The sequence below is a fragment of the Pleurodeles waltl genome, chromosome 3_2 (genome assembly GCF_031143425.1).
Source record: "Pleurodeles waltl isolate 20211129_DDA chromosome 3_2, aPleWal1.hap1.20221129, whole genome shotgun sequence".
NCBI lineage: Eukaryota > Metazoa > Chordata > Amphibia > Caudata > Salamandridae > Pleurodeles > Pleurodeles waltl.
Window position 1 is genome coordinate 215,991,994 of NC_090441.1, and position 14,939 is coordinate 216,006,932.

Sequence of the window (14,939 nt, forward strand, 5' to 3'; positions counted from 1 at the left end):
ACTCAGAAAGTTGTGTGCTGCAGGATAGAGTGTCGGGGACCCAGGCTTGGCTGTGCACGAAGGAAATCCTGGAAGAGTACACAGGAGCCGGAGCAGCTGCAAATCACGCAGTACCCAGCAATGCAGTCTAGCGTGGGGAGGCAAGGCCTTACCTCCACCAATCTTGGACTGAAGAGTCACTGGACTGTGGGAGTCACTTGGACAGAGTTGCTGAGTTCCAGGGACCACGCTCGTCAGGCTGAGAGTGGACCCAGAGGACCAGTGATGCAGTCTTTTGGTGCCTGCGTTAGCAGGGGGAAGATTCCATCGACCCACTGGAGATTTCTTCAGAGCTCCTGGCGCAGGGAGGAGGCAGGCTACCCCCAGAGCATGCACCACCTGGAAACAGTCGAGAAAGCCGGCAGGATGAGGCGATACAAGGTTGCTAGTAGTCGTCTTGTTACTTTGTTGCGGTTTTGCAGGCGTCCTGAGCAGTCACCGGTCGATCCTTTGGCAGAAGGTGAAGAGAGAGATGCAGAGGAACTCTGGTGAGCTCTTGCATTCGTTATCTAAAGAATTCCCCAAAGCAGAGACCCTAAATAGCCAGAAAAGGAGGTTTGGCTACCTAGGAAGGAGGATTGGCTACCAAGAGAGGTAAGAGCCTATCAGAAGGAGCCTCTGACTTCACCCTGCTGGCACTGGCCACTCAGAGCAGTCCAGTGTGCCCCCAACACCTCTGTTTCCAAGATGGCAGAGGTCTGGGACACACTGGAGGGGCTCTGGGCACCTCCCCTGGGAGGTGCAGGTCAGGGGAGTGGTCACTCCCCTTTCCTTTGTCCAGTTTTGCGCCAGAGCAGGGCTGGGGGATCCCTGAACCGGTGTAGACTGGCTTATGCAGAGATGGGCAGCGTCTGTGCCCATCAAAGCATTTCCAGAGGCTGGGGGAAGCTACTCCTCCCCAGCCCTCGCACCTATTTCCAAAGGGAGAGGGTGTCACACCCTCTCTCAGAGGAAATCCTTTGTTCTGACTCCTGGGCCAGGGCTGCCTGGACCCCAGGAGGGCAGAAACCTGTCTGAGGGGTTGGCAGCAGCAGCAGCTGCAGTGGAGACCCCGGAAAGGCAGTTTGGCAGTACCCGAGTTCTGTGCTAGAGACCCGGGGGATCATGGCATTGTCCCCCCAATGCCAGAATGGCATTGGGGTGACAATTCCATGATCTTAGACATGTTACATGGCCATGTTCGGAGTTACCATTGTGACGCTATACATAGGTAGTGACCTATGTATAGTGCACACGTGTAATGATGTCCCCGCACTCACAAAGTCTGGGGAATTTGCCCTGACCGATGTGGGGGCACCTTGGCTAGTGCCAGGGTGCCCACACACCAAGTAACTTTGCACCCAACCTTCACCAGGTGAAGGTTAGACATATAGATGACTTATAAGTTACTTAAGTGCAGTGGTAAATGGCTGTGAAATAACATGGACGTTATTTCACTCAGGCTGCACTGGCAGGCCTGTGTAAGAATTGTCAGAGCTCCCTATGGGTGGCAAAAGAAATGCTGTAGCCGATAGGGATCTCCTGGAACCCCACTCAGTACCATATACTAGGGAATTATATGGGTGTACCAGTACGCCAATGTGAATTGGTAAATTTAGTCACTAGCCTGTTAGTGACAAATTTGGAAAGCAGAGAGAGCATAACCACTGAGGTTCTGGTTAGCAGAGCCTCAGTGAGACAGTTAGGCACCACACAGGGAACACATACATATAGGCCACAAACTTATGAGCACTGGGATCCTGACTAGCAGGGTCCCAGTGACACATAACAAACATACTGAAAACATAGGGTTTTCACTATGAGCACTGGGCCCTGGCCAGCAGGATCCCAGTGAGACAGTGAAAACACCCTGACATACACTCACAAACAGGCCAAAAGTGGGGGTAAGAAGGCTGGAAAGAGGCTACTTTCTCACAAGTGGTCTTCAATCTTTTTGATGTTTTAGGCTTATGGACCCCTTCCTGACAAAGAAATTCTAGAACCTGGTATCCCGCATCATCGCCAACCATAAACACTCCCAATTCCCAAGCCAAATCATTTTTACAGATGGGAAATAATATTATACTGTGTTTAACAAACCAAAGGTTAGTGGATGACTGTGGTCCAGAGTCAGAGGCTTACCACACAGTTCAAACAAAAAGTCTCCACCAAAAATGCACAATGGTACTTTATTTTTCACAAAAACAAAATTTAATTTGACAAAACGTATTTGAATGATGACTCCTGGCTGAACTAATGTCATGGGTGTGTCTGTTTCTCCGGAGAGACTGTCAATTATTGGTTGCATCTCGTTGGCACCATTTTACACAAATGTAGCAATAAGCAACAAAGGGTGACCAGTCCAGCTTTCGAACAGGGCCTTTCACGACAGATCTTCAAGTGTTGCTACCAACAGATTATGAGGCTGATGATAGATTATGTGGCAAATGTGGGCACATCTATAATGATGCGAAAATCGCCAGAGCCGCACATCGCAGAATTACAGTGGCCCGGGGTACAGTGGCTGAAGCATGGGCTGCAACTTTACTGCATGGCATCCGAGGAAGGCGATACTATATTTCATGGGATGCTGAAGGCTTGTATTTTACAGCTGCGTGGAACTGGAGGTTGCCTAACATCATTCTTCATAATTAAAACGCACCATTTACAATCATATATGATGAACTATGCTTTCTTTAATTCCAGGGAACTGCAGGGGTCTGTGTGTAGCCAGAAAGCCACAGAGTTAAATCTTGGTTTGTGCAGTGGAGAGTGGTTACTTGTGTATTTTTAGTTCTACGAGGTCACAGCCTCTGACAGAAAGCACTGTGAATATATAAGGCATTATTTTAAGCTTACATTACACACAGTACAATATAGACTGCTACAGAATGTGTAAAACGTTTTGCTATAAAATGGCGCTTCCAAAATACAGATTTTAGTAATACCCAGACTGTGCGAAATACAATCTTGTTTTACATAACTGTCCCTTTCACACCTCCTCGGTGGTAGTAAGCGCTATATAAATAAATACAGCTACAATTAAAAGCACACACTTCCCAGCTCAGTTGTTAATTCTTTGCACCACCACTCAAAAAGAATACATCTTTGTTATCTCAAAGCTTCCAGTGATTCAATCAATTAAAGCGAGTATCGGCTCCCAAGCTTCATTTACATTAGCTCATAGTGCACATTTGCATTTCTTTCAGGCTGCAGGCACCCTGGCAGGAAGGCTTGTTTAGCTGTCCATTCTACTTCAGTTTTACAGCACAGGACACTCCCTGAATGACACCTCAGCTGAAGCATTTTAACTATCAGAATTAGCCGCCCCGGAACGGTTGTCTTTTTTCAAAATTAAGAGCAAACATTTTGTATTACAAGCAGAAGTGAGGCTGGGGAATGCACGCCCCCCTCCTCATGACTCCACGCCTCCTCTGAGGTTCACACCCCACAGACTGAAGACATCTGCTCTAGGGCGATCTCTTCTGCGCAGGTTCTCTACTGGCTGGGCTTACGTCTCTGTAGCCAGCAGAGTAGTGCACCACCTGGCCCTGTGCAGCATGGACCAGAGTGGCAACATAGATTCCCCAGGATTAAAGTCTGTGGTACCTCTGGGAGCAGCAGGCAGTTGTGCCCCGGCACACCAAACGCTGATGACGAAGGAGCCCTCAGTTCGTTGAAGAAGGGCGGGGGGACCCAGCACCTCCACAGAGCATGGCCATCTTTATTGACGCCTAGTTACACCTCCTCAGTGGCCTTCTTTGAAAAACTGACCAACCAGCAACAGCTCTCTTGCTTTTTCAACTCACCCTGAAGTTCATCACGGTCTTCAAAATTATGTCTTACACTTATACTTTGGTAACGAGTCTCAAACGCCATGACCATAGTCCTACTAAAAATGTTATGAAATGAAAATGTCACTTACCCAGTGTACATCTGTTCGTGGCATCAGTCGCTGTAGATTCGCATGTTTTGCATAGCTCGCCATCTGGTGTTGGGTCGGAGTGTTACAAGTTGTTTTTCTTCGAAGAAGTCTTTCGGGTCACAGGACCGAGTGACTCCTCCTTTTGTCTCCATTGCGCATGGGCGTCGACTCCATCTTCGATTGTTTTTCCCCGCAGAGGGTGAGGTAGGAGTTGTATTGTAGTAATAGTGCCCATGCAATGGAGTGACTAAGTATGTACCTATTTAAGGTTAAAATAATATATATACAAATAGTTGAAGGTACCTTCCGAACTGCTACAGGCTCCCGGGGAGGCGGGTGGGCACATGCGAATCTACAGCGACTGATGCCACGAACAGATGTACACTGGGTAAGTGACATTTTCAGTTCGATGGCATCTGTCGCTGTAGATACGCATGTTTTGCATAGACTAGTAAGCAGTTATCTCCCCAAAAGCGGTGGCTCAGCCTGTAGGAGTGGAAGTAGTCTGAAACAATGTTCTTAATACGGCTTGACCTACTGTGGCTTGTTGTGCGGATAACACGTCTACACAGTAGTGCTTGGTAAACGTATGAGGCGTAGACCATGTGGCTGCCTTACATATTTCTTGCATTGGGATGTTTCCTAGAAAGGCCATGGTAGCACCTTTCTTTCTGGTTGAGTGTGCCCTTGGTGTAATGGGCAGTTGTCGTTTAGCTTTAAGGTAGCAGATTTGGATGCATTTAACTATCCATCTGGCTATACCTTGTTTTGATATTGGGTTTCCTGCATGAGGTTTTTGGAATGCAATAAATAGCTGTTTAGTTTTCCTGATGCTCTTTGTTCTGTCAATGTAATACATTAATGCTCTTTTGACATCTAATGTATGTAGTGCCCTCTCAGCTACGGAATCTGGCTGTGGGAAGAACACTGGAAGTTCCACTGTTTGATTTAGATGGAACAGTGAAATTACTTTTGGCAGAAATTTAGGATTAGTCCTTAGGACGACCTTATTTTTGTGTAGTTGTATAAAAGGTTCTTGTATTGTAAACGCCTGAATCTCGCTTACTCTTCTTAGGGAAGTAATGGCGATGAGAAATGCAACCTTCCAGGTTAGGAACTGTATTTTGCAGGAGTGCATGGGTTCAAAAGGTGGACCCATAAGTCTAGTTAAGACAACATTTAGGTTCCATGAAGGAACAGGTGGTGTTCTTGGTGGAATAATTCTTTTAAGGCCCTCCATGAATGCTTTAATGACTGGTATCCTATATAGGGAAGTTGAATAGGTAGGCTGCAGGTATGCAGATATTGCTGCAAGGTGTATTTTAATGGAAGAGAAAGCTAGGTTAGATTTTTGTAAGTGAAGCAAGTAACCCACTACATGTTTTGGGGTTGCGTGTAATGGTTGGATTTGATTAATATGGCAGTAGCAAACAAACCTCTTCCATTTACTGGCATAGCAGTGCCTGGTGGACGGCCTTCTGGCTTGCTTTATGACTTCCATACATTCTTGGGTAAGTTGTAAGTGTCCGAATTCTAGGATTTCAGGAGCCAGATTGCTAGATTCAGCGATGCTGGATCTGGGTGTCTGATCGTTTGGTTGTGTTGTGTTAACAGATCCGGCCTGTTGGGCAGTTTGATGTGGGGTACTACTGATAGGTCTAGCAGCGTTGTGTACCAGGGTTGCCTTGCCCAAGTTGGTGCTATTAATATGAGTTTGAGTTTGTTTTGACTGAGTTTGTTTACCAGATAAGGAAGGAGAGGGAGAGGAGGAAAAGCGTAGGCAAATATCCCTGACCAGTTGATCCATAGGGCATTGCCGTGGGACTGCCTGTGTGGGTATCTGGATGCGAAGTTTGGGCATTTTGCGTTCTCTTTTGTCGCAAACAAGTCTATTTGAGGTGTTCCCCAGAGCGTGAAGTAAGTGTTCAGAATTTGGGGGTGAATTTCCCATTCGTGGACCTGTTGGTGATCTCGAGAGAGATTGTCTGCGAGTTGATTCTGAATTCCTGGGATAAATTGTGCTATTAGGCGAATTTGGTTGTGAATTGCCCAACGCCATATCTTTTGTGCCAGCAGGCTCAATTGCGTTGAGTGCGTCCCCCCTTGTTTGTTTAGATAATACATTGTTGTCATGTTGTCTGTTTTGACGAGAATGTATTTGTGAACTATTATTGGTTGAAAAGCCTTTAGTGCTTGGAAAAACTGCTAGCAGTTCTAGGTGATTTATATGCAGTTTTGTTTGATGTACGTTCCATTGTCCTTGTATGCTGTGTTGATCGAGGTGTGATCCCCACCCTGTCATGGAAGCATCTGTTGTTATTACGTATTGTGGCACTGGGTCTTGGAAAGGCCGCCCTTTGTTTAAATTGATATCGTTCCACCATAGAAGCGAGAGGTAAGTTTGGCGGTCTATTAACACCAGATCTGTAAGGTGACCCTGTGCTTGTGACCACTGTGATGCTAGGCACTGTTGTAAGGGCCTCATGTGCAGTCTTGCGTTTGGGACAATGGCTATGCATGAAGACATCATGCCTAGGAGTTGTAATATCATCTTTGCTTGTATCTTTTGTGTTGGATACATGCGTTGTATGATGTTGTTGAAATTTTGAATTCTTTGTGGACTTGGAGTGGCTACTCCTATTGTTGTGTTTATTATGGCTCCTAGGTATTGTTGTACCTTGCGCGGCAGAATGTTGGATTTTGCGAAGTTGACTGTGAACCCTAGTTTGTAGAGGGTTTGTATGATTTGATTTGTGTGGTGTGAGCACGTTATTAACGAATGGGTCTTGATTAGCCAGTCGTCTAGATACGGGAATACATGTATTTGCTGCCTTCTGATGTGTGCAGCGACTACTGCTAGACATTTGGTAAAGACTCTTAGTGCGGTTGTTAAACCGAAAGGCAGTACCTTGAATTGGTAGTGTATTCCTTTGAATACAAACCTTAGGTATTTCCTGTGCGATGGATGTATTGGTATATGGAAATACGCGTCTTTGAGGTCTAATGTTGTCATGTAGTCGTGTAGTTTCAGCAATGGTAACACTTCTTGTAGCGTGACCATGTGAAAGTGGTCTGATTTGATGTATGTGTTTAGTATTCTTAGGTCTAGGATTGGTCTTAGCGTTTTGTCCTTCTTTGGTATTAAGAAGTACAGTGAATAAACTCCTGTGTTTATTTGTGTGTTTGGTACTAGCTCGAGTGCGTTCTTTTGCAATAGTGCTTGAACTTCTATCTCCAGGAGCTCGGAATGATGTTTTGATAAATTTTGTGCTCTTGGTGGTATGTTTGGAGGGAATTGTAGAAATTCTATGCAATAACCATTTTGGATAATTGCTAGAACCCAAGTGTCTGTAGTGATTTCCTCCCATGCTTTGTAATAATGACCTATTCTTCCCCCCACTGGTGTTGTGTGGAGGGGATGAGTGACATGTGAGTCACTGCTTAGTTGTAGGGGTTTTGGGGCTTTGAAATTTTGCCCTATTCCTAGGGAATTGCCCTCCTCTATATTGGCCCCGAAAGCCTCCCCTGTACTGTCCCTGGTAACTGGATGGTGTTGCCTGTGAGGTGCTGGCTTGTGTGGCCTGACCCCGAAACCCCCCTCTAAAGGGTGTTTTGCGGAATGTGCTGTAATTTCCTCTGCTCTGCGGGGAGTAGAGTGCGCCCATGGCTTTAGCAGTGTCAGTGTCCTTTTTAAGTTTCTCAATCGCCGTGTCCACTTCTGGACAGAACAGTTCTTTTTCGTTGAATGGCATATTGAGAACTGCCTGCTGAATCTCTGGTTTAAACCCAGACGTTCGTAGCCATGCATGCCTTCTGATGGTCACAGATGTATTTATTGTTCTTGCAGCTGTGTCTGCTGCGTCCATGGAGGAGCGTATCTGGTTGTTTGAAATGTTCTGTCCTTCTTCAACCACTTGCTTTGCCCTTTTTTGTAGGTCTTTGGGTAGATGTTCAATAAGATGTTGCATCTCATCCCAATGGGCTCTGTCATAGCGCGCAAGAAGTGCCTGTGAGTTAGCGATGCGCCACTGGTTTGCAGCTTGTGCTGCGACTCTCTTTCCAGCTGCATCGAACTTGCGGCTTTCCTTATCTGGGGGTGGTGCGTCCCCAGATGTGTGGGAGTTGGCCCTTTTCCTAGCTGCTCCTACAACGACAGAATCTGGTGGCAGCTGCGAAGTTATGAAAATAGGGTCTGTAGGAGGCGCTTTATACTTTTTTTCCACCCTTGGTGTGATTGCCCTACTTTTGACCGGCTCCTTAAAGATGTCTTTTGCGTGCCGAAGCATACCAGGGAGCATAGGCAGGCTTTGGTAGGAGCGGTGGGTGGCAGAGAGGGTGTTGAATAGAAAGTCATCCTCGACTTGTTCTGAGTGGAGGCTTACATTGTGGAATTGTGCTGCTCTAGCCACCACCTGAGAATATGCAGTACTGTCTTCTGGTGGTGATGGCTTTGTAGGGTATGCCTCCGGACTGTTATCTGACACAGGGGCGTCGTATAAGTCCCATGCGTCCTGATCCTGGTCACCTTGGCTCATGGTGGTGTGAGCCGGGGAATGTGATGGTGTTTGTGCTGGCGAGACGTGAATTATAGGTGGAGGAGAGGGTGGCGGAGTAACCCTTTTCACCATTTTTGTTTGTGGTGTTTGGTCAGTTTGAAATTCCAGTCTTCTCTTTCTCCTAATAGGGGGAAGGGTGCTTATCTTTCCTGTCCCCTGCTGTATAAAAATACGTTTCTGCGTATGGTCTACATCGGTGGATTGCAGGTCTTCCTCAAACCTATGCTTTCGCATTTGGGAGGTCATTGATTGCTCTTCGGTATAAGAGCCTGAAACTGGGTCGGTTGCAGGTTGTTTCGGCACCGAAACCCTGTCTGCATCTTTTTTCGGCTCCGAGGTGGCTTTTTTCTTTTTCGGAGTCGAAACATCTCGGCGTCGATCTTCATCGGTGCCGCTGTCTCGGCGTCGAGCCGTGTCTACACCGCTATCTCGGTGTCGATGTATGTCTCCAGCACTTTCTCGGTCCCGAGAAGGCTGCGTGCCGGTGTCTCGACCGGAGTCGGACGGTCTCGGCACTGATTGGGCCTTTTTCGGTGCCGACGGTCGGTCACCGAATTTATGGGTGGAGCCATGGCCTGGTGGCAGTGGCGTCCCCTGGGCCTTGACAATCTTCTTATGAGTGGTTTTCGACGTCTTACTCACGGTTCATGGATCGTCGAATTCCTCGGAGTCCGATTCGTGTATCGAAAAGGTTTCTTCCTCTTCCTGTACCTCGAACTCTCGGTGCGCTGTCGGCGTGGACGCCATTTGAAGTCTTCTGGCTCGACGGTCTCGGAGTGTTTTTCGGGACCGGAACGCACGACAGGCCTCGCAAGTGTCTTCACTGTGCTCAGGTGACAGGCACAGGTTACAGACCAAGTGTTGGTCTGAATAGGGGTATTTTTTGTGGCATTTGGGACAGAAACGGAACGGGGTCCGTTCCATCGGCGTTCTTCTACACGCGGTCGGGCCGAGCAGGCCCCGACGGGGATCGAAAACTACCCCGAAGGGCTCCGGAGCTCTTCGATCTTCGATGCGGTGTTGATTCTAACTACGCCGATCCCGAACGCAACAATACCGACGAAAATCTTCCGAAATTTAGCTGTTTTTCCGTTCCGAAACTCGGAGCGACAGGAACACGTCCGAACCCGATGGCGGAAAAAAAACAATCGAAGATGGAGTCGACGCCCATGCGCAATGGAGACAAAAGGAGGAGTCACTCGGTCCCGTGACTTGAAAGACTTCTTCGAAGAAAAACAACTTGTAACACTCCGACCCAACACCAGATGGCGAGCTATGCAAAACATGCGTATCTACAGCGACAGATGCCATCGAACATGTTTTTTCTACTCACTACCCCTCGAGATCAAATCTTATGTGTTATTTTCTGCAAGAAAATTGCACTTGATGCTTTCATCTACTTTGTTGTCCAATGATACACCGCGATTCTTCTCAGAGTCGCTACAACCCATCCAAGTCAAATCAATCTTTTTTTTCTACTTTGGAGCCATGCCCAAACACTTTTAAAGGTCTTAAATTCAAATTTTCAGTTCCAGAGTACGACTGTCTTCTTAAATAGAATATTCCAATTTCTAAATTGCTCTAAAGATTTTTATTAAAAGCATTTTTGTTTTGCCTCCAATAATTGGACTTCACTTCATAATAAGCATGCAGTCTTCTCTGCTTCCTTTGCACTGAGGGATGCTGTTTTGACAACATACAATTGTCCATTTTGTAGGAAGCTTGCTATCTATGCAGTGCACCAACCGTAGGGGTACACTATGCAGATAGTACAGGAAACCCTTATTGGCTTACAGAGGTTAAAGTAGTAACCCTCCGTGCTCTCTTTTGTGGTAGTGTGGGCGAGCAGTTAGGCTTACAACAGGGTGATCCTAAGCATTTGTTGAACACACACAGTCAATATATGAGACACACGCTCAAGAAGAAACTCAAGACCAATTTAGAAAAATAACAGATTTTTCTATTGATGTTAACAGCAATATCTTCAAGATAAGGTAAGTACTTTTCGAGTTGGCGATATTTAAAAAAAAAAAAAAAAAAAAATGCAGCTGTTAGATTGGTGGACACATACACTGCATGGTTGATCTTCTGGACCTAAGGTAAGTAGGACCACCAGCAGTTTCGGGTTACCTGCCCTAGTGTGTCCGGGTGCAGAGGTGCTGGTTGCAAGGGTAACCTCAAGTGCAACTGCTGAAGTCTATGGAGAAACCAGTAAGCAGAAACATGCTGCAAGTGGGGACAAGTCAGTCGAAACCCAAAGGAGTACTCAGTTCTTGAGGGTCTCTGAGGGCAGGGGAGCACAGTCAGTTGGCTCGGGCTTGGGCTGTGGAGCTCGGGTGGAGAGATGCTTTGTCCACCGGGTCAATGGCTTTAGAGACTCTCCCTTCTTGGGGGCAGCCTGGTGATGGGGGAAAACATGACAGCTGGGTAGTCGCGGTTGATGCCTGCAGGTTACAGGGAAGTAGCTTCTCCACTCCAAGGGAGATGCTGGCTGGTTGGCGAAGTGCTGTCAGCCCTCCAAGGATTTTGGAAGATGCACAGCTGCAGGACAAGTAGGGTCCTTGCGATTGTCGAGACAACAGCAGGTAGGCAGGGTTTCATGTCAAAAGTCCACAGCGAGTTTTCAGTTCTTGTGCAGGTCAGCTCTTTGTTCTTATTCTTCTTTAGACAGTTGAATCTGAGTTCCTGTTGTCAGGAGGCCACCTAAATATTCAATTTTGGGACGTTTAGGAGAGTGTAGGGTAGTATCCAACAGCTACTTACCCTTGGGGTGACTACACCCCCTATATGACCACTTCCTGTGGGAAGCGGGCATAACCCTGGCCCAGAGTTCATAGTTCCACGAAAAACAAGATGGTGGAAGCATCAGGCAGCCCACCTTAGGGTGTGACTAACCTGATAATGCAACATGCCTACTTGCAGGGCAGGGAGTGGCATCTCCCAGGTCTGTAAAAAGCCGGGGTTGCATATCAAAAGCAGCAGGAACTTTGAAGTCTCTAGCCTTGTTATGCAGATTCACTAGCTATCCTGCTGGAGGAGGTGATAACACCTTTCTCCAGAGCAGACACTGTTTCTGGCCTCTGACAGTGCAGCCTGTCACCTCTGTCTGTGGTGGCAGGATGGGCGATACCAGCCAGCACACTAGAAGACTAGGAAGTTTCAGGAGGCACCTCTAAGGTGCCCTCTGGCTGCATGTCATAGCAAATCCAATTCTGGCAGTAGTATGGATTTTTTTGAAGGTGAGGGTTTTGATATCAAACACCACAGGTTACAAGGAAGCCATTATGGAGCTCCAGTACATACCTAAAGATGGCTTCCCTGTTTACTTGTGATATCTAGTAATCGAACTAGACAACACACAGGCATATCTGCTCGTGAAGACATGTCCTTCCATAAAATATAATGCACTCTGCCATACGGCTCTAAGGTCTGCAGTAGGGGGGACTTACATATACGATATGCGTGACTCTGGCATGGCACACATTGAGTGTGACATGGCGGATTTTCACTCATGATTTGAACCATGACACGTAGTCTGCAGTGCGAAACAATACATGCTACAGCCCTTTGGGACCCTCTTTAGTGCCCATGCCCTAGGAACAAGGGATACCATTTGCTAGGGACTTAGCTGAACTGTATGCCATTCAGCTAAATATTTAAATTCAAGCTTCAGTGTACTGTCAGAATTGAAAAACAGCATCTAGCAGTTCAAATGGGGGCAAAAAGTGCAAGGGGGGGCCTGCAAAAAACACGGCTCCCTTCACGTTTCTCTTCAGAGTGGACAAAAACAAACTCTCCAGTGGGGAAATGGAGCGACTGCTGTCCTGACGAAACAGCCACCCTCAGCGACAAGGAGAAGAAAAACAGTTTTGTGGTTATCATGAAGAGCACATAACACAAGGAATTTAAATAAAATGATCCAAGTGTTGACGGTAAACGTAAATGGCAGTATGTGGAATGATTTGAAAATTGAATATTCTTTTCAACAGGGTTAAACATGTAACTGGAATCAAGTGAAAATGTACACTTTGAGAAAGCTCCTTGTGAGCAGACGTGTTGACTGATATACCCTGCAAAAACAAAGATTGGTTTAAATAATGTGAATTAAATAAACAGCATACAAGATCATATAACAACATTCTGAAAACAACTGTTTGATGTGCAACTGCATGACATGTAACTCTATAAAAGTAAGTAAACATAGGAGAGACTGACATAGTAAAGCCCATTACACCCCATCCTTCTGTGATCCCCTCTGCGCTTTTTCTGCACTAGGTCTCATTTTAGCTGAAAGCTGCACGCCAACCCCTACATTTACAGCTGTAGTTTTCCTTTGTACAGACACCAGTCTGGTAAATATCTCTTATTCTGTTTGTCTCTTGGAAATGGAACATAGCATGGAAATCAAAGCTTGTCCAAAACAATTCTGCTGGCCCCGTAATTAGGGGCATTTTTACTCCAGTAAATTTAAGCAGATGTGACCTAAGTGCACCGCGGGGTGTGAGTTACAAAACCTGGTAAATACCCTATGCAGTGACATGTGCGTGGCTCGGAATGCAAACTCTGTGTAAGTATGAGTGGAAACAAAACCCTGTCCCATACTCGTAGTCAAGTCTCACGCTGCTGCATCAGGTTTCTGCTTTTCAACCAATGCTCATCATACCATACACACTTTCCTAAGTAACACACTCAGAAAGCATATATGTGGGAGAGTGAAACCATACAGGCACAGACAAGCTTACAGTGGGTTCTAGTGTCCAGCTGAGATGCTAGATTACTGCCTCCATATTTAGAAATCAGAAAATGAAAGGTTTCAATGAACTGTTCCTGACCTATGCTGGGGCCATCACTGCTTCCAGCCTCATCCATCTCCTCTGCATCCTTCGGATACTGGTTTCCACTGAATAATGCTTTGGGCTCGGCAGCCATTGTTCCTATTAATAAATAAACAAATTTTTATAGTTTTTCACTCTTATGCGTGGGGACTGGCGCTCGCATTCACCTTATAGCAAACACTCAAACAATAATAAACATAAACCGGTGAACAGCCCATTAACATACACACATGTAATGAAGATAAACTAAAAAATACACAAACGTTATATTAGAGACAAGGACGCCGAAAGGAAGAGAAGAATGTGAAATATTGCGAGACACACAATGGCAGACAGGCTGATACCTGCAGCCTAGTTTGACTATTAAGAGGGAGACCACAACTGAGTGCCACTCCCATGGCCAGAAGGGTTGCTCTAAAGATGGCGCTATAGAGACTCTTCCCCCAATGAATAACCCCGAAAGCCCTGGACTGGGATCCAGGAAAATGCAAGAAACAATTCACTTGTTTATTCTCCTCTACTGACCCCATATCACCTCTCGGTCTTCTCTGGCTAATTACATTTGAAATGGAAAATACTTGAGTTTTTCTGGTTGTGTGTGAGAGAAAGTGTGTGAGGCTGTCATGACAAACAATTTAACGTATGTGTATGTTTCTGGACTGTTTATGCACAAGCACCTTCTGTTTGGCAAGACTATTTTTTATAAACCTGTAATACCCTGATTTCTGGTTACAGAATGTTTTTGATTTCACTGTGTCTGTTCTTGCATCCCATGCCTGATGTGACATGTGCCCCAGGATCACAGCAGTCATTCTTCTTTGGAATCAAGGGAGTTTAGCCTTAGAGACGGGAGCGCTGCTGGGTGAGTGTGTCAGGACAGGGTGGGGTACTTACACAAGTTGAACATTAACATTTGCACTTCAGGAGATGGAGCGCTCTACACATAATTGTGTATATCAATAAAAGGAATGTGACCTAAGTGCGTAAATCTCAAATTTACATTCAAGAGAGGGTAGGGGGACAGGACTACACACTAAGCAGCAGAGAATGGAAATCCACTCAGAGGGTGCTGTGAATAACAACCACCACACCAACATCAGCATGAGGCGCAAGCCCTAACGCATTGAAAACTGACACGTTGTTGAAGTGTCCGCAGGAAGCTGGGTTGTGAGAGTTGATATGGACTGGTATTCGTCATGATTTAGTTTTCTTCAGCTTCCCTACACTGAGGTAGGACTGCAACAGTCCCGAATGAGACACGGAGATTGTTCTAGATCCTGTGTGAACGGATGGATAAGGCTAGCAGTCTTGTCTCTCCGGGTGCTATGATGTCCTGGCCGCAGCTGTGCCTAAAGAGATCGGACGTTGTGAGCTTGTCAGTCAAGCAGGCTTGGATGGCTTTGTAAATAAAGCAGTTGGTTTTGATGGTGCTGTGCGCAAGCAGTGGGAAGATAGCAGAGATCCAAAACAGTGTGTTAACGTGGTCATTATTGTTACAAGTAGTAAGAAGACAGAGTAAGCCTGATAACCGTTAGCACATGGATGAGCAAAAATGTAACAATAATGAGCTTCATTCGGAAAGAAAAAATGTTATTTAAGAGAGAA

At 46.1% G+C, this 14,939-nt stretch overlaps 1 protein-coding gene across 2 annotated transcripts in view; it reads right to left on the minus strand.

Moving 5' to 3' along the window:
- LOC138286717 (zinc finger protein 436-like) overlaps nucleotides 1-14,939 on the minus strand; it is a 112,436-nt gene that overhangs the window by 82,233 nt on the left and 15,264 nt on the right. For both annotated transcript variants that reach the window (XM_069227230.1, XM_069227228.1), the window contains exon 4: nucleotides 13,332-13,433. In XM_069227230.1, the coding sequence (XP_069083331.1) occupies nucleotides 13,332-13,433 (102 nt within the window). The remainder of the gene's footprint in view (nucleotides 1-13,331; nucleotides 13,434-14,939) is intronic.